Raw genomic sequence first — 27,747 nt, forward strand, 5'->3', positions numbered from 1 at the left:
GGGGGGGGGAAGCGGGGCAGCACGATGGCCTGGGCGTGACGCTGCGCGGGGCGGGGGGCGGGGGGCAGGCAAGACAGCGAGCAGAGGTCAGAGCCGCAGCCCCACGGCGGCTCCCGTCTGCTGAGAGCCGCGGGTCTGGCTGACACTCAGACACTTGGCGGGGCAAGGAGTCCACTTAGGGAAACTGGCAGCAGGGGTAACTGCATGAAAATTTTCAGCTATTGTTTTACTCAGTCCCTGGGTCTGTGGTTACCTCTTGTAAAACGTAACTCACATGCAGAGCACGTCGCTCAACTCAAACTGACCTAGAGCACCCAATGCTCACAAGCCTTGGCCCAGTGCCTCCCCGGGCCCCGCTGCCCCAGCCAGCTCACTCCACCCGGGCGCAGGAGCCTCCTCTCTTGCCCTGAGGACACCAGCCAAGCGCCCACTTTCCACGCCTGGTTCTAAGGCCTACAGGGCTCTCTCTTTCTGACCTCCCTTGCGTCTTTGTCCCAATTCCACCTTCTTGGATGAGGCCCTTCGTGAGCAGCCTATTTAAAATCGCAACCCACCTCGCCAGCCAGCACACCCTCGCCCTCTTCTGATTCATGTGTCCACAACACACATCCCAACTAAAACACTCTATGTACCTCACATGTTTATCGTCTGTAAAGATCAGAGACAACAGCTTTTTTTTGTCTGTCCTGGTCCCTGCTGGGTCTCGCCCACACAACAGCGTCTGGCACGTGGGAGGAGCTCGGCACACCGCTGCCCATGCCCGCCTGTGGGATGGAGGTGGTGACGAGGCACGGCACGGGCGCCCTCCCTTCTCCAGGGACGAAGCCGGACCCTGCCCTCCTCGCGTGCCGCTCACAGCAGACATCCAACGCTGGCTGTGCGGCCGAGGCCGCAGGCGGAACTCCCCAGGGGCACCTGGGAGGCTCGGAGGAGTTCGCGCTGCTGCTGACAAGGTCGCACAGAACAGGCACCATAACAACAGGCCAACCTCAGAGGGCAACCTAGGATCCAACTGGCCCCTTCCCAGCTGCCGCAGCCCACCGTGCCACAGACACTGTATCAAACCAAAAGGCCACTCCCTTTGGAGTTACAGAGGAAGACCTGGCTGAGGGAGCTCCAGGCCACTGAACAATGGCCACTCCGAGCGTCCCAGTCTCCAGGAGGTCACCAAGGAGAATCACTGCCCAGCGGGTAGGACGGCAGCCGCCCTGAGTTCTTGACCACTGAGGAGGCTGCGCGACTCGCTTCTGAAACAGCAAGGGCCAGGCGCTCTGTGAAGGTCGCGCCTGCACCGCCCACAGCTGCGGCCCCTCTGAGGGGCGGCCGGGATCCCTCTCCCTCCACAGCCCGGCCCCAGCTAGTCGCCGGTGTGCCTCTTCATGTGCCGGGCCAGGTTGGAAGACCACCGGAAGGTCTTCCCGCACGCCGAGCACTTGAAGGGCCTCTCCCGGGTGTGGAACCTCTTGTGGCTAATGAGCTGGGAGGTCTTGCTGAAGGTCTTCCCGCACGTGCTGCACTTGTGACACTTCTTCCCCACGGGTACGTTCTGAAGCCCGGCGGGCCTGGCACTCCTCTCACAAGCTTCCTCGCCGGCTTCCGCGGGCGTCTCCCCGCTCGGTTTCAACTCCTGCAAAGTGACCCCCGAGTCCCGGGAGGGAGGCGATTCCGCGGGGCTGCTGTCGGGCAGCGCCGCCCTGGCGTGTCTTCTCTGGTGGATGCAGAGGGTGTGCCGTCCGATGAAGTCCTTCCCGCACCACTGGCACTTGAAAGGCTTCTCCTTAGTGTGGATCCTCTGGTGATTCACCAGGCGGTAGTTCCTGTCATACGATTTCTCGCACAAGTTACATTTGTAGCGCTTCTCCCCGCTGTGGATCCCCTTGTGGTCCAGGAGGCTCCTTTTGCGGGTGAAGGTTTTCCCACATTCCTGGCACCAGAAAGGTTTCTCGCCGGTGAGGACCTGTGGCCGCAGGTCAGGGGCGCTCTCGTTCTCATGGTACACGTACAGTTTCCCCAGAGAGTGGCTCCGCTGGTGGCGGGAGAGGTTGGAGCTCCAGCGGAAGGCCTTCCCACACTCCCTGCACTTGTACGGCTTCTCGCGGGTGTGGACTCGCTGGTGGATGAGGAGGAACGAGTGGTTGCGGAAGGCTTTGCTGCAGTGGCTGCACGTGAAGCGCCCCTCCGACACCTGGCCGCTTGGGGTGCCCGGGAGCCCCCCGCCCGGGCTGGGAGAGGGCCCGGCCTCGGCTTTCCTCTTCAGGGCACGCTGCTTCTTGTGCACAATGAAGGCCGGCCTGTGGGCGAACTCTCTTGCACACTCGCTGTGCCGGTACGGCACCTCGCCCGTGTGGACCCTCTGATGGTTAAGGAGGGATTTCTTCCCAGGGAACGCTTTCCCGCACTGCTGGCACAGGAAGGCCTTCCCCACGGCGGGCGCGCCCTGGGGCTGGCTGCAGCTGGGGGTCTCCCTGGAGTCTTCTTGACATTTATCTTGATTACAGAGCTTTTCTTCCTGGTGCATCCTCTTATGGCGAGAAAAGTTAGACCGCCACCTAAAGGTTTTCCTGCATTTGGTACATTTATAGGGCTTCTCCTGGGTGTGGATCCTTTGATGCTGAAGGATATACGATTTGCAGTGGAAGGATTTCCTGCACTGGCTGCAGTCGAAGATGTTCTCCCCACTCTGGTCCTGCAAATGATCCAACCTTGAGCCGTACGCGAGAACTTCCTTACACTCAGAAGATTCAAGAAATTTCTGATTAGCGTGGGTCTCCTGGTGCAGATGGTAGGCAAACATGCGCTGGAAAGCTTTGTCACATAAGCCGCACTTGTAAGGTTTCAGTCCAGTGTGGATTCTCTCGTGCCGCGCACGGTTTGAGCTCCACCTGAAGGCCTTCCCACACACCCGACACTTAAACGGTCTCTCCTGAGTGTGGAGTCTCTGGTGGTGTGCAAGGTGGGAGCTGTGACTGAAGGTCCTGCCACAGTCACTGCACTTGTACAATGTCCCCGCCACGTGAAGATTCCGCTGGTGATGAGAGCTGATGAAGTCCTTCCCGTGCGCGTCCTTCACAGTCCCCTTTAGCGCAGCGTGAAGTCTCTGACGCAGGCCAAACCCGCTGATCAGGCGCCTGAGGCCCTTCCCGTACTCCTTGTAGTCGTGGTGGTACGGGACCCCTCGGAAGTGTCGGCCGCAGCCACGCTTCAGGGCTCGCTTTCTCCTGGGAACCCGTAAATACGCAACATGTTTGAGGCTGAGGCTGTCGCCGCCTCCTGATTCTCCCGATTCTTCTTCTGTCTTGTGACTGAAGCTGGTCTCTTCTTTCTGAACACTCACTTGTGCGGGATCGCCACCCTGCTCCTGCAAGCTGCTCTTCGGCTCCAAAGGTTCTCCAGGCCCTGTTTCCTCGGAAACCCTCATCACACGACATCCTGAAGACACAGCTAAAGTTTCTGCTTCTTCCAAAGGCTCATGATTTAAGATGAGCTTGTTTGTTTTAATCTGGAGCTCACCTCCTGACACAAAATAAAACACAAGAGAATGTACTCTTCTCCCATCCTTGCAGCTGCCAAAAGCACCTGGGGACAAAAGAGTGGCCCCTGACTGGTGTGGCTCAGTGGATTGAGAGCTAGCCTTTGAACCAAAGGGTCACAGGTTCAATTCCCAGTCAGGGCACAGGCCTGGGTTGCGGGCCAGGTCCCCAGTAGGGGGCACAAGAGAAGCAACCACACATTGATGTTTCTCTTTCTTCCTCCTTTCTCCTCTGTCTAAAAATAAATAAAATCTTTTTTAAAAAAAGTGCCATGGACTTAGGTGGTGTGGCTTTTGCCTGACTGCTGACACCTTTACAAAACAGCCAGGGACAAGGCAAAGCATGGAAGGGTGTCCCAGATGGCAGGGGAGAGGGGAGGAGAAGGAAGAAGGGCACAGCAGCGAGGCATCTGCAGAAATCACATGCAGTTAAAGAAAACGGGCAGAGAGGCTGCATGAAGTAGTGAGAGGGGGAAGGACCACAGCACAAGACAGGGCCGGGGTGAGGCTCCAAGCAGGGTGGACTGAAAGGGCAGGAGAACGGGAGCAGGAGAGGAAGGGGGGTTCCTAAGAGCAGGAAGGAGCAGGCACTGGGGTTCAGCAAGGGCACAGCACAGGCCTGAGAAGTGTGAGTGAATGGAAAAGAGGAGGCACAGTAAGGCTCTCCCATGGGCAAGAATGTTGCTGAAAAGGCTTCTGGGGAAGGAGCCGGGCCAGACACACGTCTAGTCAACAGGCCAGCCCGGAGGGAAGGGCCCGGGGCCTGGCACCCTTAGCAATACTAATAAGGATCCTCCTTCCGGCCAGCAGTGGCCTCAGTTCCCCGTGATTTACCTGGTGCGAAAGACCTTAAGAAAGAGAAGGCAGGTGCCAGAGGAGCAGGACCTGGAAGGTTCTCTGGAACTCACCTGCAGGGGCAGCGCCCGGACTGCCCTTGGGCTGAGCTCCCTGGACGTTCAGGCCCCACGGCTCCCTCGCCTCCAACCAGGAGATCAGAGCGGGTTTGGTGAGCGGCCCCACTGCAGGAGGAGAGGGCGGGGGGGGGGGGCGCGGGGAGGGCAGATGAGTCACGCAGAACTGCTCCCCAGCGCCCTTTCGGGCCTGGGGCTCGGCGGGGGAAGGCTGAGGCAGGCAGGGGGCCCAGACAGCCACTTCCAACAGCACTGAGCAGCGACAAGAGAGGCTGAGAGAAGTCACAGCCAAAAGGGGCACCAGGATCCCCTGGAGGAGGGAACCACCTGACGATTCCATCAGTGAAACCTGTGGACGTGTTTTGGATGCACTTGTGCCACACAGGACTTTCCACCTTTACGATAACCCAGCAAGCCAGGCGCTCTACTCCCGTTTCTGAAGAGAAGAGGCTGGATGACAGATTAAGTGATTTGGCCATCGGATCAGAGCTGGGATCTCGGCCTGGGTCAGGCCCCTTCGGACGCGCCGTGATGAAAGCGGAGGAGGCAGGAACAAGTGGGCGGGAGCGCGGCCGGCGGCGCCTTACCCAGAGAAGCCAGGTTCCCATAGGTCTCCAGCATCACGTCCCTGTACAGGTTCCTCTGGGCAGGGACCAGCCACCCCCACTCATCCTGGGAGAAGGTCACCTCCACGTCCTTGAAAATCAGAGCCTCCTGAAAAACACAGCCCTGCACCTCACAGCCAGGCCACAGCTCCCGGCTCCAGGAGGAGGCGGGGGTGGGGCCGGCTCTCTGGGAGTTCCAGAAGGATCTGTTAAGGGCGAAGGAGAGGGCCGTCACCCAGCAGAGGAGCGCTGCGCCTGGCGGGGAACACCTGGTCTCTGGGACACGGGTCTCTGGATATGGGGTCACCAGAGAGAGAGACGCGGGACATGGGGAAGCTGCTGCCATTCCATCAGGCAGCAACACTGGGACGTCACGAAGGACGGCGGGTCCTGTGGCTCACCTGGGGTGGGGCTGTGGTGCCATCTTCTGGGCACCCCTCTCTCTGGGAAAGGGCAGGCGCCTGGCCAGCAGGAGTATCTGAAGGAGAAAGAACCATGAGGGGGCAGCCCAGCCCTCGGCGCCACTGAGAAGCCCCCCTCCCCCAAGGGAGCACTCCTGGGCCACGTGCAGGCACAGCTGGTGTTGGACGCCCCCTTCACATGTCCCCAGTGTTCGCTGGAGGCCAGGGAGTGAGAAGCAGGGGGCACAGCAGGAGAAGGGGCCAGGCAGACACGGGTCACGGCAGAGGTAGAAAAGACGCAGAGCTAAGGGCCAGGGTAGGAGGGGGTTTTCCTGAGGACAGGTGGTAAAAGGATGGCACCACGGGACTCAGGGAGTGTGGTATGAGGCTGGGGTCTTGGGGCCAGGCTGTGAGTACCGGATTGCCCAGCCAGGAAGTCACGCACTCCTATTTCATAGGGAGGCTCCGGGTGGTCCCCCAGAGCAGAGCCGCTCCCGAGAGGTGACGCGGAGGGCCACGTCTGCGCGGCTCGCAGGGCTCCTGTGCCCATCCAGCGCACGTCGGGGCTCTGGGCAGGGGCCGGGTCCTGGCGAGAAGAAAATGTGAGAGGACCCCATGGGAATCAGAAAGCAACTCAGAGAGGGAGAGCCAGGCCCTTCCGTTACCTACAGGCAGAGGGGGGAGGCAGAGGAGAAAGCCCGGGGAACCCCGCACCCCTCAGCCTCCCTGGGCTCTCGTGGGGCCACGGGAGCGACGGGTGCAGCCAGAGTCCAGCTCGACATCAGAAAGTACCTGGCCAGCGGTCAGGCCTTAAGTGCCGCAGCGACACCCGCCCCACTAGCCCTCAGCCCCCACCCCTGGACTGGAACTTGAAATGAAAGACATTTATCCCTGAGAGTAAAACTGAGAATGATTCACAGCAGAGGTGCAGAGGGACAGGGCCCACGCAGTTCTAGACACTTATGTGAAAAGCGACCCCAAAGAGGCAGGACGGCTCCCAGGCCGCACCCCCGGCCGCGGCAGTGACACGGACAAAGAGGGAGGAGACCATGCAGGGGCAGCCACGGACCCACGGAAGAAAACGTCTCAGGTGCAGAAAACCGGCCATGCCCACCCAGGCAGGAAGCGGCACCCTCTGCTCTGGGCCTTCGGACAGTTCTGGTGTCTGAGGCAAGGCTCCCGCTGGTGTAAAAATGAGTACAGAAGACCACAGCCAGTGAACGGCGAGCCTCCTGGTCCTGGGGCCATGGCATTCCCCACGCTCACACAGCTGTCAGCGCGTGCTGGGGCCGCGAGACACCTGCTACCGAGGGGCAGACTAATGACGACCAACTCACCACAGCGTCACCTCCTAGTCCGCCCAAACCCGACCAAAGGGAGGACAGAGAGACTCTAAGGCCGCAGAAGCGCAGCCCGGTGAGTCCGAGGCCCAGCTGCCTCAGACGCCGGCTCCTCCCGCTCGGGCGCTCTGGAGGGACCGCAGGGTGATCCTGCAGCTTCGCCTGCATCGCGAGCGTCTCGGCTCCCAGAGGCTTTCTCCCGGCCTGTTTTCCATTTTCTCATTTCTTGCTCCCTTGCAGCCAGGCAGGCCTTTCTGCTCACTTGGCAATGTTTTCACGCACTGCAAACCCTTACATCTAGATCTTAATGAGCAGAATACAATCAAGCCACAATTTTATACCTGTTGTGTGCCTTATTTGCTTTAATAAATCACTTTTAGGTCCTTTTGATCTCATTATTGCTGTAAAAATAATAACTGCTCTTTTAGACTTTTAAAAATGGTACCCAATGTTGAGCAAAGAGGTTTTCTTTTCTAATTAAACATACCTTGTACTGATTTATTACCATTTATGGCTGGTAGACCATGTTCAGATGTATTTGACTGACTTAATTTTATATTAAATGTGAGGGAGAAATATATGAAATATGTTTCAGAAATCTTAAAAGTAACTCATTTATGCATGAATCATATATGTCATATATGTAGAATTACACATATTTTTATAGAAATAACCATTTTAAAGACACCTACAAAAATGATAAATGCTGTTTAAAAAAAAAACACAACCCCCCAAAGACGTGGTGGGAGGCACCAAGAGGCTCGCTGCGGGGGAGGGAGGGGCAGAGCGCACTTGAACTGACCTGCTGCTCTCCTGCCGGCACTGGGACTGGCAGCTCCGGTGGCAGCACCCAGGCCAGGGCCAAGGGCATGGTGGGCACTCAAATACATACTGAACAAGTTCGCATTGTTAGACCAGTTTTGCATTTTCTTTTCAATAAACTGAGGCTCTGAAAGGGACAACAATGTGGGCAAGAACACTGAGGCTGTGGAAGGAAGTCTCATCCCTCACAGAACAAATCCTCAAAGGGCTTACTGAGAAAGAAGCAAAATGGCACTAGACTGCTCTTCCAGGTTTCAACAGGTACTCAGGAGCCACGAGTCCAGCCGCTAATCCTCCCCCTTGCGAGCAAGACACATCACCCCCACTGCACAGGCCAGCATCAGCTCCAGTGAGATAATATGCGGCGTGGACTCTGCACGCTCTAAGTCCCTGCGTCCAAAAACGGGCTGCTGTTACTTATGGATACTTGTGGGCCCCCTTCCTAGAGCTGACCATCCTCTGGGAAGGCGGGAAGGGCTGCCTGCTAAAAAGCCCTTGGCTTAGAGCCTGCTCAGCCGCACAGGCGCCACAGGAGTTAGAAGGGAAGACAACCCCTGCACCCCTCACGCTGAAGGCTCAGAGGCCAAGCCCACCGCAGACGCAGACGAGCTGGGTCCCGGGCAGGCAGAGCTCGCCGGGCACTGCGCACTCGCTCACACTTACTGTCCACAGTGTCCCGCTGGTTTCTCTCTGCAGCTCTTCCAGCAGGGCGGCGGCCTCCCCTCCATTCTCCGGGCGATGCAGCTGCACCCAGGTCCGGAGCTCGCAGGGCAGGATGCTCAGGAACTGCTCCAGCACCAGCAGCTCCAGGATCTGCTCCTTGGAGAGAACGTCGGGCCTCAGCCACCAGCGGCAGAGCTCCCGCAGCCGGCTCAGCGTCTCCAGGGGCCCGGAGGACTCGTGGTAACGAAGCTGCCTGAAGAGCTGGCGGAAGAGCTCCTGGCCAGGACGGTTGAGCGTCTGGGGCCTAGCAGCCTGCACCAAGGAGTAGCCCTCATCCTCTTCTTCTTTCTTTACAACCTGAAGGCGCCCACGCTCCCTTGACGCCTGCGCCTGAGCCGGACGGACAGCGCACCACCTGCCTGGAGGCATCCTGCTCGTCGGGGGGCCCCCCAGCAAGGCGCACGCCGAGCCTGCGTTGGCCGTGTCGCTGTGGGACCTCGGGAGTACCTCTGCAGCACCGCAGTGGACAATGCCATTTGCTGGGACATCAGGCGTCACTGGTAAGAGACTGAAATAACGAATATTAGTGGTCAGGGGGGTGGGGGGGAACGTGAGGATGATGGTAGAGCTTGACCTTGTTAGTTCAGGTCATCTGTGGACATGACAAGAGGGCGCATGAGCATTTGCACAGTGCCTGCCGGTGTAGGCACCACTACACCACTACAGGCTGGCTGCTGCTAGTGCAAGCCCTGGGGCTCACTGAAGCCAGCTGGTGCTTGTCTGATAGAATTTAGGAAGTTGTGAAGCATTAGCCAAGACCAGCCATTCATATGGAAAAGCAGCTTGGGTGGGCCTGTAAATTGACTGGGCGTAGTCTCTGGGGATCTCCAAGGTGGGTCACACAGTGTTAGCCAGGTTAAAGGAATCTCAGGTACCACACCAGCTTGGCGGCTCTGTTGGGGGAGGGTTTAGAAAGGGGACAATGGCCTCTGCTCGCCTTTATGCCAGACGCTGCAGTTCCTTCCTGAACGCCACTGGTGCCTTTCTAGCTGCTACCCCGGTGCTGGGGCTCTGAGGGCGCGAGTCTGAGTAAGTCTGTGTGTGGGTTCTTTAAGAGGAACTGCTTGGGCTCCAAAAGTTTCTTCCACTGACTCAATCCCTGCTGGTTTTTGCAGCCAGACGTTGTGGGGACTTACCTTCCGGCACTAGAACCCTGGGCTGGGGCCCTGGTGTGGGGCTGGGACTCCTTGCTCCCAAGATATCCCTCCCAAATTTTTATTCATGACACGTGGGTGTGGGACCAGCTCATTCCACCTGCGCCCCTCCTTCCAGTCTGGATGGATATGGTTTCTTTAATCCCGTAGTTGTCAGACTTTCATTCAACTCAATCTCTAACAGTTTTGAGTGATGGCTGTTCTATATTTTAGTTGTAATTTTGATTGTTTGTGGGAGGAGGCAAGCCATGTCTGCCTAAGCCACCATCTTGACCTGAAGATCCAAATTAAATGTTTTAGATGAACTTGACAAATTATTATACAACAGAAGCTGATGAAACTGACTCAAGAGGAAACACATAATTTGAATAGACTTATAATAAGTAAAGAAACTGAACTGGTCATCAAAAACTACCAACAAAAAAAAAGCCAAGACCCAGATGGCGTCACTGCTGAATTCTATCAAATATTTGAAGAAAAAAATACCAATTCTTCGCAAACTCTTCAGAAAAACAGAAGAAGGAACACTTCCAAATTCATTCTATAAGGCCAGTATTACCTTGATACCAAAACCAGAGAGATCAGTATCTCTTATGAATATAAATGCAAAAATTCTCAACAAAATACTAGCAAACTGAATCCAGCCACATCTAAGAATTATACCTCATTACTACGTGAGATTCATCCTAGGAATGCAAGGTTAGTTTAACATATCAATAGAATAAAAAATATCACATGATGATGTCAGAAAATGCATCTGATAAAAATCCAAACTCTTTATGATAACTACACTCACTAGGAATAGAAAGGAACTTTTCAGTCTCACAAGAAGTATCTACAAAACCAACAGCTAACATCAAACACAATGAAGTCCAAATGCCTTCTTTCCCCCAAAGAGTAGGAACAAGACAAGGATGTCCACTCTCCATTTAACCCTGTACATGAGGTTCTAACCAAAGTAATTATGCAAGGAAAAAAAAAAAAGGCATCCATATCAGAAAGGAAGTGGAACAATCTCTATTCACAAAAGATGTGATATGTACATAGAAAAAAAGAAAGAAAGAAACATTAATATAACAAAAAAACACTCACTGCTTGCCTCTTGTAGGCTCCCCAACAAAGGTATAGAACCCAAAACCCAGGCATGTACCCTGACTGGGAATCAAACCTGCAACTTTTCAGTGTACAGGACAATGCTCCAACCTACTGAGCCACACTGACCAGGGCAGGAATTAATTTAACCAAAAAAAAGAGCATATCCCCCAAACTACAAAACATTGTTAAAAAAAAATAAAAATTTAAATAAACAGAAAGACTTTCTGTGTTCATAGGTCAGAAGGCTAAATATTAAGATGACAATACTCCCCAAATTTACCTACAGCTTCAATGCAATCACTGTAAGAATCCCAACTGGCTTCCTTGTAGAAACTGAAAAGCTAATCCTAACATATGAAAACTCAAAAGACCCAGCCTAATCTTGAAAAGGAATGTAAGGGCTCAGGCTACGAATTTCAAAACTTACTTCACAAGGCACAGTCATCAGGACAGTGTGATGCTGGCAGAAGGACGGACAGAAAGACCAGTGGGACAGAATTACGAGTCCAAAAATAGGCCCATATACCAATGATCAACTTCTCTTTTTCCAGTTTTATTGAGAAATAAGCCAATTTATTTTTGACAAGGGTGCCAAAACCAATTAAAGATGGAAGAATAGTCTTTTCAAAAAATGATGCTGGGACAACCGTATGTTTACACAAAGAATGAAGCTGGACCTGTACACCATGCAATATACAAAAATTAACTCAAAATGGATCAAAGACCTACTTACATGTAGGTGTTAAAGTGATCAAAATTTTTATCAGAAAACGTAGGCACAATACTTCATGACACTAGATTAGGCAACAGAGTCCACCAAATACACTTCAAAAACACATGCAAAAAAATAGACAAGTTGGACTTCATCAACATGTAAAACCCTTGTGCTTCAAAGGACATATAAAAAAGTGAGAAGATAATCCACTGACTGGGGGAAATATCTGCAGATTACGTATCTTGTAAGGGATTTTTACCTAGAATATATAAAAAATTCTTACAATTCAATAATAAAAAAACGAATAACACAAAATTGAATAAAGCATCTAAACAGACATTTCTCCAAAGAAAATACAAAAATGACTAACAAACACACAGAACAGTCAGCAACTTTAGACATCAGGGAAAAGCAGATCAAGACCACGATGCGATACCACTTCATTACCCATGAGGATGGCTAGAATCAAAAAGTCAGAAAATAACACGTTGGAAAGATTGAGAAGATAGCTACTGGAACCCTTGTATACTGCTGATGGGAATGTAAATTGGTGCAGTCACTTTGTAAAACAGTCTGCCCATTCTTCATAACTTAAACATACAGTTACTACTTATAATTCTATATATACACACATATATCTCAAGTGAAATTAAAATAGATATCCACAAAAAAACTTGTGCACAAATGTTCACAGCAGCAGCGTTCATCATAGTCCAAAGGAGGAAACAACCCAAGTGTTCATCAAGGATTTCAAATTTATTCACATATAGCTCTTCACATACTGGTAATCTCTTAAAAGTTAAAAAGAAAGGTCTACTACAACCATAGCTTTATCTTCTTTTTGGTATACATTCTTTGCAATCCAGGAATAAAGGGAAACTCTCCAACTTGAGATGGGGAAAAAAACGAGAAATTTACAGCAAATGTAACAGTAAATAGTGAAAATATTAAAAGCCTTGCAATTAAAATCAGGAACAGTAAGACAATGTAATCCTAGCCTATACAACTAAATAACAAATAGAGAGCTGTTCAAAAAGAAGGAAGGGTCGAAGCTAATATTACTCATGAATGATATGAACACCCACTTAAAAAAATCTAAGAGAATCAACTGAAAAACTACTAGGGGAGGTCATTAAGTAAGCTAAATGTACAGCCAATGTATAACCAATAATTTTCCAATACACCAGGAAAGACCAATTAGAAAAAGAATCAACACAACAGCAGCAGTGAAAACCATAAAATACCCAGAAATAAAGCTAATAAAAAATGTGTAAGACCTTAACAGTAAGCTGGCACAAGACAAAACCGATCTGAATAAGTCTAAGGGATAGGAAGACTCCTATTTTCAAGATATCAATTCTTCCTCAACTAACATGAAAAGTCTACAACACCCCAATATAACTTTCTTTGGACTTGATAAACATAATCCACAACTCATACAAAAGAATGAAAGACCAACGAGAGCCAAGATTATTTTTTTAAAGGTGACAAGACTTGTTCCACCAGTTAATATGGCCTATTATATAAAAAATACAGCAATCACAATGCTGAGTGTTACTGAAGGAATACACAAATAACAGACCGAAAGGGCGGTCAAAGCCTCATACCCACATGCACGTCCGGCATGTGACAGCGGCCACGCTCGGGGTCCGACGGTGGGGAAGAGGGGATAATTCAGCGACTCGCATACAGACGGCTGCCCCGGCAAATAAAAATAAAAGATAACATACAAAATGAGTTATAGTAAATGCTGCAAAATGAGAGAGAGAGTGAGAACCCTGGGGTTAGGATTTCTTAAGAGAAAAAAAAAAGGGAAAGTGATAAATGACTACATGAGTATTTAAAAACCTCTTGACAAAAAAAAAGAACAAAAGCATAGACCACTGTTACAAGTGTAAATTTATACAGCCGCCAGGAAGGACAGTTTGAAAGTGCAGTAAGATTAAAAAGTGACATTACTCAGGCCCCAGGAATTTCACTAAGACTCTCCCCGGAAAAACACCTGCGCAGGTACAGAGACGTGACCCTGCTGTTCCTCAGAGAACTCTTTATAACAACACAATATTGGGAGGTAACCTGCTTGTCCATCAACACAGCTAAGCCAAAGTGAGCGCTTTATAGGGTGAATACCATACAATAGTTAAAAAGACCCCCCCCCCCAGGCCCTTAAACATACAGTTCCACTGTTCCCTGAATGGTCAGGCCATGTGGCCAAGGTTAAAAAGCAAGCAAGCGTCACCCACGGAAGAGACCAGAGCATGACACTGAGTTGTTGAGAACAGAACACAAACACAGCAGGCTCCAGGGGTGCAGCGTTTACTTCCAGGAGAGACAGAGAGAGTGTACACAGGATCCAACCCCTTGCAACCCACTGATCCCCGGGACCAGCGCTCCACTTTGCAGCCCACATGGAGCGGGCAGTGTGGCCGCCAGCAGCACACTTCACGCTGCCCCAGAAAGACCTCAACCCCCCGTGGGTGGGGCTGAAGTTCCGAGAGCAGGGCTGGGCCTGAGCGCCACTGGCCAGGCACCAAGCACAGCAAAGGGGCTACAGGAAGCACCAAACGGGGAAAGAAGTCCCTCACAAGGCGCAGGCCCAGCACAAACTCTGGGGCCCCCCAACTCTCTGCGGGGAATTCCTGCTCCTCAAGGCCACTCACTTAAGGCTGTGCCTGGCTGCCTCTCCCAACAATAACAAGACCACAGGCTGGATTCAAAAGAACTTCCTGGGTACAACTGTAGAAAAAACCTTACAATCATACATGTGTGTACACCAGTGTATATATGTGTGATGTACACAGAAGTTCCCAAAAGAATTTAATACAGCCTAGAAGGATTCATTTCACAAAAACTGACTGGGGGTATGGAGGTTGGGAATAGTGTTAAAGGTTAACACTATTCAAATAATAGTTTGAATAAATAGTTAATAAATAAATAAATAGTTTGAATAAATAGTTAAATAGTGTTAAATAGTGTTAAATTTTACTTTATCTGCAGTACTTTATTTTTATTTATTTTTATCCTCACCTTAGGACATGCTTCTTGATTTCAGAGAGAGGGGAAGGGAAGGAGAGGGGAAAAAAACATCAATGTGAGAGAGAAACATGGATCAGGTGCCTCCCACATGTGCCCCGACTGGGACCGAACCTGCAGCCAGGCATGTCCCCTCACCGGGGATCAAACCGGTGGCCCTTAGGTTTACAGGACAGCAATCCAACCAACTGAGCCACACTGGCCAGGGCAGTAGTATAATGATTTTTTGACATGCAATTTATGTACTAGGTCTCTCCTTTCTTTTTTTTATTAGAGTGCACCTAGAAAAATGAGAAAGGCAAATCCACCGAAGAGTTAGAAATAATTACCCTGTGTATTATCTTTCTTCGTATTTTATATTTTCGTTATTTTCTTTATATTGTCATTTCCCAATTTCCTAAAATAAAAATTAAATTAAAAGGCAAGCTTTAAAAATTAGTAGTTATGAACTCACTTAGTCATGAGACGAAATAAAAATAAAGCACAGCTGGCACACGAACAGTAAGTCCCTAAGCCTTCGGCGGCACTGAAGTGTTTCCGGCCATGATCTCCTCTGGCACGTGGGGTGACAAGATTCTCCCTTCCTATTCATTTATGTTTCCCAAGTTGTTATGCACTACCTTTATAATCAGCAAAGTGATCGACAATTCTGCTCAAAAAACAGAGCAACGGAAGGACCAGCTCCCAGGACTGAAGAGACGGGCACCGAGCAGAAGGGGCAGCACATCCACGGAGAGAGCCTAAGCGCCAACGGGGGCTGCGGCTCAGGTCCTTGGAAAAAAAGAATAAAGTCTAGGTCACCCGAGTTCTGTTTTAGACCCTGAGTCAGCGCCCCAATCAGGGAAGGCTGGCTGAACACACAGAACAGTGTCCAACAAAAACCGGAAAGTGAGGCAAGGAAGAGAAAGAGCAAAATGCTGCCTCCAAACCCATGAAGCAAAACAAAGAACAAACTTAGGCAGGTAACAGATTGGCAGTTACGAGAGGGGAAGAGGGAGGTGGAAACAAGTAAGGGTGGGTCAGTGCTACGGGACAGAGGGGAACCAGATTCCGGTGGGGAACAGGAAGCTCTCTACACAGATGTCAAATGATGACCCTGTACAGGTGAAACACAATGTCAGAAACTAATGCCACCTCGATGCAAGTGAATTTTTTTTTTCTTTTAAAAAAGAAAGAGCCCTGGCTGGTGTGGCTCAGTGAACTGAGCGCCAGCCGGCCTGCAAACCAAAGGGTCTCCAGCTCGATTCCCCATCAGAGCACGTGCCCAGGTTGCAGGCCAGGTCCCCGGTCGGGGGTATGTGTGCGTGCGAGAGGCAACCAATCCATCTATCTCTCACACATCCATGTTTTTCACCCTATCTTCCTCTCTCTAAAAATAAGTAAATAATTTTTTTAAGAGAGAAAGATGATGTTAAAACAAAGCAAAAGTCTACAAAGAAGTGTGAGAAGAGCAAGCAGGCCTTGGTACCTGCAGCAAAGTGTGAAAGTCTCGCATGGTGGTCGTCTCCCCTGAAACTGGGCGCCCTCCACCCTTCACCATGTGAAGCAAACTAAAAGAAACCACGACCCTCACGCAGGGTACAAGACAAGAGCCACCCTCCCCTACATGCATTATAAAACAGTAATACCTGGTCAAGGTCTCCTGGACTCAGCAAGTGCTGCTGGGACTCACCAGGAAAAAATGACCGTAACTGCGACAGGAAGAAGGCTCGCCCAGAAAGCACGCCACCATCCAGCCAGCAGAAGAGACTCCGGCTGGCTCTGGGCCGGGGTCAGGGAAGACCTGCATTAAGGGTTCTGTGTGCGGAGAAACGAAGCCTTGCCCTGTGGAAAAGGGGGCAGGGTGAGGAGTATTCAGAGGAAACAAAGGCAAGGAAAATGAGAGGAGTGGAAAGGTAACGGCTGAACTGTCTACAAAAGAAGCAGTGAAGACGCACTCTCACACAAGAGGGCAGAGGCAGAAGGGGGCCTCAGAAGGGGGTCTCAGAAGGGGGCCTCAGAAGGCGAGCCCAGCCTCGCCCAGCCTCGCCCAGCTCCAGCAGCACAAGCAGGAAGCAGAAATACTGCTCAGGAGGAGGCTGGAATCAGAGAAAGGAGGAGACCGCCTTCCTCAGCCAAACTTGCAGAATCAACTAGACAGAGCTAGAAAACTGAAGAATGAAGAGACCCAGGGTGATGCCAAAGGGGAAGAGAAACCTGGCGGGGAGGCTAAAGACAATGACCTTGAGGCCAAATTTTTTGAAGAAATGCAACCAGCAGGAAATACACATGGCAATGACCTATCTCAGGAAATGGGGACCCACAGTGAAATGAGCACCAAAAACAAGCCTCCAAATTAGCCTGTTCTGAAGCAGCTGCAGAAAAGATCTAAATCTGTAAAAGCTCAGTGAACTATTTGTAAAGAGCTGGTGCGAACACTGACAGACAGGAAAGGTAGGGAGACCACCTGATAATGTGGCAAAGGAGTCCAGGCCTTCAAAGAAAAGGAAGCCCACCCTCTACAACCATGAACTTGGATAAAACTAATCCCACAGGGTCCACTCATGTCCCAACTAGATTTTGAGGACAGAAGAAAAGCTTCGTTCATCCACTCCCTGAGATTCTATCACAAATGTGAGCCCATAGGGCCTATGTAGAACGTGAGCTGGATCAGGCCTCTCCTCCTCAAGAGTCACGGTTTAACCCAGCGTCTCCAACCTTTTTGGCACCAGGGACTGGTTTCATGAAAGACAATTTTTCCCTGAACCTGGGGGCGGGGGGGCGGGGGGAGGGATGATTCTGAGATTATTCAAGCGCATTACAGTCAAGCTTGCCTCTTGCTGTGCAGCCCAGTTCCTAACAGGCCTGGACCACTACTGGTCCGCGGCCAGAGCCTGGGGACCCCTCCCTTAACCCAGGAATGCTAACTGATTCGTAAAGTTAGGGGGAAAGAGGATATCCCTATGCAAAGTCTTAAACTATCTTCCCCCAAACAGTTCACCTATTACAAAGGGAAAGATACTATCTTTACAGAGGTGACACCTGGCAGACACCACAGGGTAAGATTAATATCACCAGTAATAAGACTCAGCATCATTCTCAACCTAAATGAGAGAAAACATGCAAAACCAAACTGATGGTCATTCTAAAAACACAAATTTTATCTTCGAAATATTCCCATCTTTCCAGTTTACAGGAAGGATTACTCTGCTAACCAAAACTTGTCTGATACCTTCAGCATTAACTTAACATGTTGTAATGTGGGAGGAAGAAAAACCAAAACCAGAAAGCCCGATGCCATTAACCAGCTCTGCTCTTGCTTCTGTAAATTTGCTTAGCCCAGGAACTTGCTTCCGGTGAAGACAGGTCGCTTGCTTCCGGTGAAGACGGCCAAGGTCGGCCGGGTGGGCCTGGAAGCCAGAGGGAAGCACGTACCCCAGTGATTTCGGGTCCTGAGGAACTGGGCTCCCTCGGCCCGACCTTGGACCGTTCCACAACCCGGGCGCCCGGGGAATGGACCCAAGCCAGCCAGCAGGCGCCGGACCGGTAAGTGCCCCGGGGACCAGCCCGAGACCTGACCCACCCTTACAGTGGAAGGAGAGACTGATCACCTCTCAGGCCCTTGGCCTCTGGTACGGATAGGGTGACCCCACTCGGGAGGGGACGTATTAACCTCTGGATTGAATGCGAATGTGAAAGTGCAAGAGTGATTGTGTTTGTGACTCCACCGGCTTCCGCATACGGAGTCTGAGCGAGCCCCAACCTGCGGTTCCTCGGTCCGTCATATGGCATAATGGCTGGGAGATCAACCTGGACTCTACTCGGGCAGCCTTAGCTAAGACAGATCCAAGTCCCTCGCGAGAGGAGAGGCCAGGCGGGCAAGTGTGACCACCCCTAAACCTTTGTCTGTCTGCGCCGTGTCGGGCAGGAAAACATGGGAGGCGGACCATCGACAATTTTAGATTGCGTGCTCCAGAATTTTGACTGGTTCCGTGGCCAGAACCCCAGCATGACACCAAGTCAATTAGAGACTTTTTGTTCCGCTGAATGGCCCACGTTTGGAGTAGGTTGGCCTCCCGAGGGAACCCTCAACCTCTCCACTATCAGGGTAGTCCACTTAATAGTGACAGGGAGACCAGGGCACTCTGACCAATTTGTCTATATAGACAGATGGCAAGAGCTGGCTCAGGACATGCCAAAGTGGCTGCAGCAGTGTGCTAAGCAAGCACCCAGGCATCTGGGTGTCACCGGAGCGCGCCAGAAAGGCTTTTGGGGGTGCTGTTCACGACCAGGAGATAAGTCAGGAGATAGGTCCCAGATCCTGGTGGCCAGAACCAGACGGCCGCCTATTCTTAACGGCCCTGACGAGGAGCGCCCGTTCCTCAGCCCACCTCCATACTTGGCGAGCCCGCCGGAAGCTCTCACTAGACACCCCACCGAGCTCTGTCTCCCCCGCCTCCGGCCGAGCCCATGGCTCCACCAAGAGAACCGTCGCCCATAGCCTCACGTCTCTGGGACCGACACCCCCTCCAACTGCCCCTTAGGGAGACCCGGGGACCGCCCCATGTAGCCCCGGACGGGATGGTCCAGCCTGGGCAGACAGTCCTCTACTATCAGCTGTTCTCCACAACTGACCTCCTGAACTGGAAGCACCATACGCCCTCTTATTCGGAGAAACCCCAGGCTCTCATCAACTTAATGAAGTCCATCATGCAGACTCACAGGCCCACCTGGTACGATTGCCGTCAACTCCTCCTCACCCTGTTCAATACTGAAGAGAGGAGGAGAATCATGCAAGAGGCCCACGAGTATTTAGAGACTACTGCCCCTGTTGGGACGCTAGACCCGGCCCAATACACCCACTCTGTGGCCCCAGAGACCCAGCCCGATTGGGACCATAATACGGAGCAAGGGAGAGTAGCACTCGACAGGTACAGGGAGGCACTCCTCCGCGGCATTAGAGCAGGGGCCGGAAAACCAATATGTCGAAGGTAGCCAGCATAACCCGGAAGCCAGACGAATGTCCCGGCGACTTCCTCGAAAGGCTCTTCGAGGCATATCGCATATACACCCCGTTTGACCCTGAGAGCCCCGAGAACCAGCGGATGATTAACACCGCCTTCGTTTCGCAGTCAGCCCCAGACATCCACAAGAAGCCCCAGAAACTGGAAGGGTTCGCCGGCATGAACACTAGCCAGCTTATGGAAATTGCTAACAAGGTATTCAATAACAGGGAAGAGGCAGCTGAAAGGGAAGCCCAGAAAAGGCTAGAAAGGAAAGCGGCCCTATTGGCAGCGGCCCTATTGGCAGCAGCCCTAGGCCACGCCCCCACAGAGCCTAAGAAGGGCAACAAAAAAGGAAAAGGGCATCAAAAGGTAGAGCGGGACCAGTGCACCTACTGCAAAGAGAGAGGACACTGGAAAAGAGAATGCCAGAACCGAAAGAAAAAGGGAGCTGGCCCGCCGCCTCCCGAGTCGGCCCCCACCCTCCTCAGTCTGGCCGGCCTAGACTCAGAATGAGAAAGACCGGGATCCCTGAACCTCGGCCCCCACAAGCCCATGGTCACAGCCACTGTTGGGGGCCAAACCCTCTCCTTCATGGTAGACACCGGGGCAGAACACTCAGTAGTTACCGTCCCGGTGGCACCACCGTCAGGATGAGAAGTCACCATCGTCAGGGCCACCGGCCGACCTAGTAGTCCAAGGAGCTTCTGTCAAGTTCAGAGAGTAGACCTAGGGGGCCACCGGGTTAAACACAAGTTCTTGTACCTGCCGGAGTGCCCTGTCCTACTACTGGGTCAAGACCTCCTCTCCAAAATTGGGGTGCGGATATCCTTCCAGCCATCAGGTGAGGCCTCGCTACAAATAGGGGGCTCCAGTTTCCTGGCGGTCGTCCTACCACAGGAGGAAGAGTACTGGCTATATTCAAAGGAGCCGGCCAACCCAGGCTGCGAACCGGGAACTAGGGACAAACTATCGCGGGAGTTCCCCACGGTCTGGGCCGAGGACAATCCCCCTGGACTCGCCCAAAATCAGGCCCCAGTGGTCACTGAACTCAAGCCGGGGGCTAGACCTTGTTGCCTGCGGCAGTACCCCATTTCGAAGGAGTCCCGCCTAGGAATATCAGAAATTATCCGAAGGCACTTACAGGAGTGCATCTTAGTCCCCTGTCAATCAGCATGGAATACACCACTCCTGCCAGTCAAGAAGCCTGATGGTGCAGGGTACCGTTCAGTCCAGGACTCAGAGCGGTGAACAAGGCCGTTGTCACCCTGCGCCCGGTAGTCCCAAATCCGTACACCCTGCTAAGTCAACTCCCACCAACTGCCACCTGGTTTACGTGCCTTGATTTGAAGGACGCCTTCTTCTGCATCCCAGTGGCTCCTGTGAGCCAGCCCATCTTCGCCTTCGAGTGGGAAGACCCGTACACGGCGGTGAAAACACAACTGACCTGGACCCGGCTGCCTCAAGGGTTTAAGAACTCCCCAACAATATTCGGCAAGGCGCTGGCCCGGGACTGGTGACCCTTCTCGGAAAGGGAAAGGGATCTCACCCTCTCCAGTATGTAGATGACCTCCTCCTAGCTGCCCCTAAGCAGAGCCGATGTCTAGAGGGGACAAGAACACTCCTGGGGCTGTTAGCTCAGCAAGGATACCGAGTCTCACGGAAGAAATCACAGATTTGTCAGCAGGAGGTCAAGTACCTCGGGTTCCTGATCTCCCAAGGCAGGAGATCCCTAAGTGTGGACAGAAAAGGGGTCATTGCCTGCTTCCCGACCCTGGGCAGCCGACAGCAGCTGCAGGAATTCTTGGGGGCGGCCGGCTTCTGCAGAATCTGGATCCCAGGGTTTGCAGCCATAGCGAAGCCACTCTATCAGGCCCTACGCGGGCCGGACACCACTCCCCTAACTTGGGGAGAAGAACAGGAGCAGTCCTTCAATCAGATAAAGGACCTCCTCGGCAAGGCCCCAGCCCTTGGCCTACCTGACCCCAGCCAGCCCTTTAATCTACACGTTCATGAGAAGAACAAGGTGGCCCTTGGGGTCTTGACCCAAACCGCCGGGACTTGGCAGCGCCCTGTAGCCTGCTTATCCAAGCAACTAGATAACGTTGCTGCTGGGGCCACCTTGCTTAAGAGCAGTCGCGGCCGCGGTAGCCCTACTGCAGGAGGCGGACAAACTAATGCTGGGGCAAGAAATAACCCCGTTTATTCCCCACGGTATCCATGGCCTCCTGGCAGGTCAGGGACACAGGTGGCTGTCGAACTGCAGGCTGACGCAGTACCAAGGCATCCTCCAAGAGAATCCTCGGGTCCAGGTTAAAATAGTAAGGCGAATAAACCCTGCAAATTTCCTGCCCGCCGAACTGGGGGACCCAGACCACTGTTGCCTAGAGGTAACTGAAGAAATTTATGCCAGCCGACCGGACTTGCGCAACCAGCCGTTGCCGAACGCGGACATGACTTATTTTACAGACTGCAGCAGCTACATGAAAGAAGGGGATCGAGTGCCTGGGTATGCAGTGACCACGCTCGATCAAATAGTAGAGGCGAAAGCCCTACCCCCTGGATGGTCAGCACAAAGAGCTGAACTTTGGGCCCTGATCAGAGCTAGAACTAGCCCGGGCCAAGAAGGTCAACATTTATACTGACTCTAAGTATGCCTACACCACCCTGCACATTCACCGGGCCACCTACCGGGAACGTGGCCTACTGACAGCAGAACGGAAGGAAATAAAAAATAAGGCAGAAATCCTCCGCCTCCTAGAAGCAGTCTGGGCTCCGGCCGCAGTGTCCGTAATCCACTGCAAAGGCCACTCAAGACTGGGCACCATGCCGGCCCGCGGGAACCAAAAGGCGGACCTGGCAGCGAAGGCTGCCGCCATAAGCAACAATATGGCAGAAACACAGCCCTCTCTTCTCGGACCGTTGTTGGGAAGTCCTATTAACTGCCAGGACTACGAGCCAGCAGAGGTAAAGTGAGCCCAGCAAGCAGGGGGCCAGGAAACTCCCAAGGGAACTTGGAGATTACCTGATGGACGTTTATACGTGCCCCAAAGTCAGGCCAGTAACCTAGTGAGGAATTGCCACCATCTGACCCACCTGGGCAAAACTTCCCTAGAAAGGCTGCTCAAGAGATATTTCTACTTCCCCAATCTTTCGTCCCTGTGCTCAACCGCAGCCACCCAATGCATCACCTGTGCGAGGAACAACGCGGCCCCACACCCGGGGGTCCCGCCGGGAATCCAGCGCAACAGAACTCAGCCCTTCGAGGACCTCCAAATAGATTTCATGGAGGTCAAGGCATGCCGAGGGTTTAAATATCTGCTGGTTCTGGTCTGCACGTTTTCAGGGTGGGTAGAGGCCTTCCCCACCAGGACTGAAAAGGCGCGGGAAGTAACTCGGGTTCTCCTCAGGGAAATCATACCCAGGTATGGGCTCCCGCTCACAATCGGCAGCGACAACAGGCTGGCATTCGTTGCCCAGGTAGTCCAAGAGGTCGCCTGACTCCTACAAATAAATTGGAAACTGCACACTGCATACCGACCTCAAAGCTCAGGCAAAGTGGAACGGATGAATCGGACCCTTAAGAAAACTCTAGTTAAAGTTTCACCAGGAGACAGACCTGCCATGGACTGACCTGTTGCCACTGGCCCTGCTGCGAGTCAGGAATGCCCCGAACCCCTCAGGATACACCCGCTATGAGTTAGTCTTTGGCAGGCCCCCACCAGTAGCTAAGCTGGAAGGACCCCATGACCTCAGACAAAGGGGGGAGTTGAGTCAGACCCAGTACCTAAAGCGGTTGGGCAAGACCTTAGATACCATTTACCAGGCCAAATTAGGCCAGGAACCCCAACTCCGAGGGAGGCTAACGCACTCTTTCCGACCAGGGCAATACGCATGGGTAAAAGATTGGAAAAATAAGCCGCTCCAGGCAACCTGGACGGGCCCCCACTTAGTGCTATTAACTACCCCGACTGCCCTTAAAGTTGCAGGCATTACCAATGGATCCATGGATCCATTACAGCAGAGCCAAAGCGGCGGCAGACCCAGATAGAAGGAGGACCGCAAGAACTCCAGAAGGCAGCCCCGAGGACCAAGGGCCTAGCGCAACCCCAGAACAGCAACCGGCCGCCCCGACCCTGAGACTGTGGAGAGAGGCTGCCACCAGAGGGCAGCCAGGGACACGGACCGTTGTTCCAGCGGACACCTAACCATCCTCGGTGTCTTCAGTGTCATCCTGGGCATCGGGCTAGCAACGGTACCGCCCTCTGAATGGAGCCCAGCGGAGCGAGTAGCCCTCGGGGTCGTCTACCTTTGCTTGTGTTGTATCTTTGGACATTTAGTTTGCTTTGCTTAACCTACTCAGCTCCAGTTACCCTCCCAGAATGTCAGTGTAGGGCCCCCACTGAACGGATCAGAATAGGCTCGGGAGCAACCTACTATACTATACCCGCCCAGGCCTTCATCTCTAGCACTGGTATGCCCCCAGGATGCAGAAAGACCAGCACCATAAAACCTTGCGCCTGGAGGGGGTGCCAGTACCAGACTGGAGTAATGGAAGGCACCTCAGGATACCAGAGTCAGAAGTGCAGGCCACACGGCACCCCTGGCCGACAGGTCTGCTGGAATATGCACAAAATGCTTAGTAACCTAAACCAGGCAGAATTTGAGCAAGAAAGGCTAAAAGTGGTAAACAACCTAAATATTCAGCTTAAGAAGCAGCAGGTAGACTATAAGCAAATCAACCTTACTGCCTTCCAGGAAGCAACCGACCAGTTAAGGCCAGAAGTCCAAGTCAGGCAAATAATACAGACCTTATATACTGGTTACCACAACTCTACCAACCAAACAGAGTGTTGGGTCTGTCTGTCTCTCCAGGATAGGGGACTGACTGGAATACCAGTCCCTGACAACTGGGACTGACCCCGAGACACCACAGGTCAAAATCAGACAAGAACCATAGAGCCAGTGGCCACAAGAGTATTCCTAGACCCTGGGAAGGCCAGTGTCACCTGCCTCCTACCCATCCAAGCTTCCCCATTAGAGAACCCTATGGAGTCCCTTAACTATCAGCTTTGTACCCATAACATGAGTCTCTCTAACAACAGTTCCTTCTGCCCCGAGTCAGGGGTATTCCTCCTCTGTGGGGCTACTGCGTACAGGTGTCTCCCTACAAAGTGGACAGAGTCTGCACCCAGGTATTTTTAGCCCCTTAGCATAAGCATAAGCATAAGCATAAGGCCCCCACAAGAAATAGCGAAAGCCCTCCAGGAGACTCCCAGAGAGACAGCCCAAGTGCGGAGAGGAGCAATAGCAGGGGCCATAGCAGGGGTGGGCGTCGCCTCAGGAGTCGGTAGGGGAGTTGCAGGACTCGGGTTACGGCCTCCACCTACTACAAGCTTTCTGCCCAACTCAGCGAGGATATGGTAGCAGACTCCTTACCAGCCCTGCAACGGCAAATTGTATCCCTTTCCGAAGTAACCCTGCAAAATCGAAGAGCAATAGACCTCCTTACAGCTGAAAAAGGGGGTCCTGTATGTTCCTTGGGGAGGAATGTTGTTATTGATGAATCAGGAATAGTAAAAGAGAAGGCAGAAGAAATAAGGGAAGGCATCAGACGCCGAAAGGAGGAACTAGAGAAATGGAAGTGGGGTCTGAACAAGCAAGCCTGGGTAAGTTGGTTACTACCGTTCTTACGGCCCATTCTCATTATTGTACTTGGTTTAAGTCTAGGGCCATACATCTTGCGAACCTTAGTTCGCATAATAGCGACAACAGTCACCAGACAGACTACTGCAAAAATCCTGGCCCTACAGCACTACCAGTACCAGGCTCTCCGGCGTTCGCATAGCCAGGCCTACAGCCAGCCCTACGATGATGCCAAAAGCCACCTGAGCAGCTAATGGCATCAAAGAGGGGAATGTCGGGGGGAGAAAAACCAAAACCAGAAAGCCCGATGCTATTAACCAGCTCTGCTCTGGCTTCTGTAAATTTGCTTAGCCCAGGAACCGCTGCCAGCGGCAATAAGCCCTCAGGCAAAGGGCGGACCTTAACAATCTACTTCCGCGCCTCCCGCCCCCGCCCCTCCCCCAGCCCGCGACTTTCCGATCCTTTTCCCGCCCATCGCTAAGGCTTATAAACCCCGGCCTAACCCCTGGTCGGGGCTCAGATTTTGGAGACTGCCTCCTCTGAGCCCGCGCGCGTCAATAAATAAAGGCTTACTCCGTTCCCTGAACCGCGTCTGAGTCTGTTTTCCTGTAACAGTAAGAGCAGCTTCACTGGTCAGTCTGAATGCACACACAGATATACACGTGCGCATTCACAGATGGACATTCCCTGAAATCCTTCATCAAAAAACGGGTAAAAAACACTCCCTGACGTTTCCTTGTAAAATAACCAACTAATATTAACGAGTCTTCACTTTTGAACTAGAGTTTGAAACACAATGTTCTTCCCCCGCCACCACTTGTAATTTAGGAAGGAAACCATTTTTGGTTTTGTAAGCCTATGCAAATCAGAAGACAGTACGGTGGCTTTAGATTAGAGATGTACCTCGCGTTTAACGAACTGCATTTTACATGCTACTCTTTCATCATGAAAACAATCAACCTAGTAACCAAGGCTTTCTTATTTTCCTCCACAAACAGCACTTGTTGAGCATTTACAGCCTCGTGCAATAGGTACTATGGGAAATAAACAGCAAACAAATGTTCCCTTTTAATTATACTTAGAAACACGTTTTAGTGGTATCATAACGCTACCACCAAAATTAACCAGCATTCTGCAAACTGAAGATATTACAATTTTCCAAAAAGCAATAGTATGAATGTACTTAGTGCCACTGAATCATACACTTTAAAATGGCTAAAATAATAAATACTTCATGTACATGTTATGTATATTTCATCACAGCACTGTTTTATCATAATACGTTTTTAAAAGCAATGCTAGGATCCCATTTCATTTTTTATATATGTTTGCATAATTATGCATAAATTTTAAAATATAGGGAAGCCTCCCGACCAAAATGGGCCGGACTGCGGCTACTTTTACTTTTCTTACACTCAGCCGCGTCACCTAATCGTCCGTGATGAGTACGCTTTGTTTGCAAAATTGGGAGAACACCGAAAACACAGAAACCATTACTACAAATCTCTCCTCCCCGCGCCCCAGGCGCGAAGCGCTCCTAGGTCCGCCCGCAGCGCGGCGGGGACCGGATCCCGGGCCACCCACCCCGCCCCGGGCCTGAGCCACCGCCCGGCGCCTCCGCCGCCGCGCTCCCGCACCCCGCGCGCCGCAGCGGTCCCGGACGCGCCCCGCGCCAGACCCGGCCACTCACCGCCCCCCGCGCCGCCTCTAGGGCCTCCGGCCGCACCGCACGCCCCGCGCCTGTCTCGCCGCCGAGCGGGTCGCGCACGCGCGTCACCGCCCCGGGCCTCGGCGGCCTCTCTAGGAAACTGGGAGGGCCAACGTCTCGGCTTCTCCCCAGGTCCTGGGCAGTGCTGGCGGCCTCTGGGCCGTCGGGGGCTCATCCCCAGCACTCCCGACGCCCCGCGTAAGTTGCCTGCCCGCCCCGCTCCAATGCCCTTTCGGGCCCCACGGCTCTATCAGCCTTGGCCTGTGTCCCCACTTCCCTCCCAATGCATGTGCAGGACTGCCCTTGAGGCTCCCCCACGCCCCAGGGAAGAATAGGATCCAAAGCCAGGGGTCAAAGGAGGGATCAATAAGATCTAGCTGACCGCCAATCAGTGCCGACGGGAAGGAGCTGTTAACGGGTCACTCACTATCCGCTGGGGTCCCCTTCAATGAGGGGAGCCAGATGCTAGTTTTCAGGACTAGTCTCTTCTTCCCTCATCAGCACCACAAACGGGGCAGGGCGGGGCGGGGCGGGGCGAGGGTGGGCGGGGATGGGGGTGGCGGCCTTGGGAGAGCGTCTGTTTTCTTTTCAGCCACACGCACACAAAACTTGACCTTCCCACAACTCCAGCGGTTTTCTCCTCTTAAAGAACAAAAGTCAACCGAGCAAACTTTTAAAATCTTATAGGGGATAGCAGAAGTTATTCAGGCAGGCTACGTAACTAATGCTGATTAGAAAAATCTTTAATGATTTTATTATTTTTAAATCAATTTTAGAGAGAGGAAAGGAGAAACACCATTTGTTGTTTCACTTATGTTTTGCATTCATCGGTTGCTTCTTATTTGAGCCCTGGCCGAAGAAAATACGGAAACCTCACCTTTTGTGTATCTGTTGGAAGCTCTGACCTACTCAACTACCAAACCAGGATCTTGAATGGCTTCTTAAAGACAATAGGCGCCAGAGTTGCTTTTGCCAAGCCCCATGCCACCAAATTGACACTTAACTTACAGTTCTGGCTCGCCCCAAAATAAACTCATAAATCAATCACGAATTTCCTGGTGAGCATTAGTTAGGTAATCGGCC

At 52.3% G+C, this 27,747-nt stretch overlaps 1 protein-coding gene across 1 annotated transcript; it reads right to left on the bottom strand.

Moving 5' to 3' along the window:
- Nucleotides 1-8: 8 nt before the first annotated feature.
- Nucleotides 9-26,720, bottom strand: ZNF445 (zinc finger protein 445). The gene is made up of 7 exons (XM_054594834.1): nt 26,647-26,720; nt 8,272-8,839; nt 5,864-6,032; nt 5,447-5,523; nt 5,028-5,154; nt 4,438-4,548; nt 9-3,513 (listed from the first exon to the last, which is right to left on the bottom strand). The coding sequence occupies exons 2-7, from the start codon at nt 8,698-8,700 to the stop codon at nt 1,358-1,360; spliced, it is 3,069 nt and encodes a 1,022-aa protein (XP_054450809.1). The 5' UTR covers nt 8,701-8,839; nt 26,647-26,720; the 3' UTR covers nt 9-1,357.
- Nucleotides 26,721-27,747: the final 1,027 nt, after the last annotated feature.

The sequence above is a fragment of the Pteronotus mesoamericanus genome, unplaced genomic scaffold, assembly GCF_021234165.1.
Source record: "Pteronotus mesoamericanus isolate MK-2021 breed Mesoamerican mustached bat unplaced genomic scaffold, CSHL_Meso_final scaffold_533, whole genome shotgun sequence".
In the NCBI taxonomy this organism is placed as follows: domain Eukaryota; kingdom Metazoa; phylum Chordata; class Mammalia; order Chiroptera; family Mormoopidae; genus Pteronotus; species Pteronotus mesoamericanus.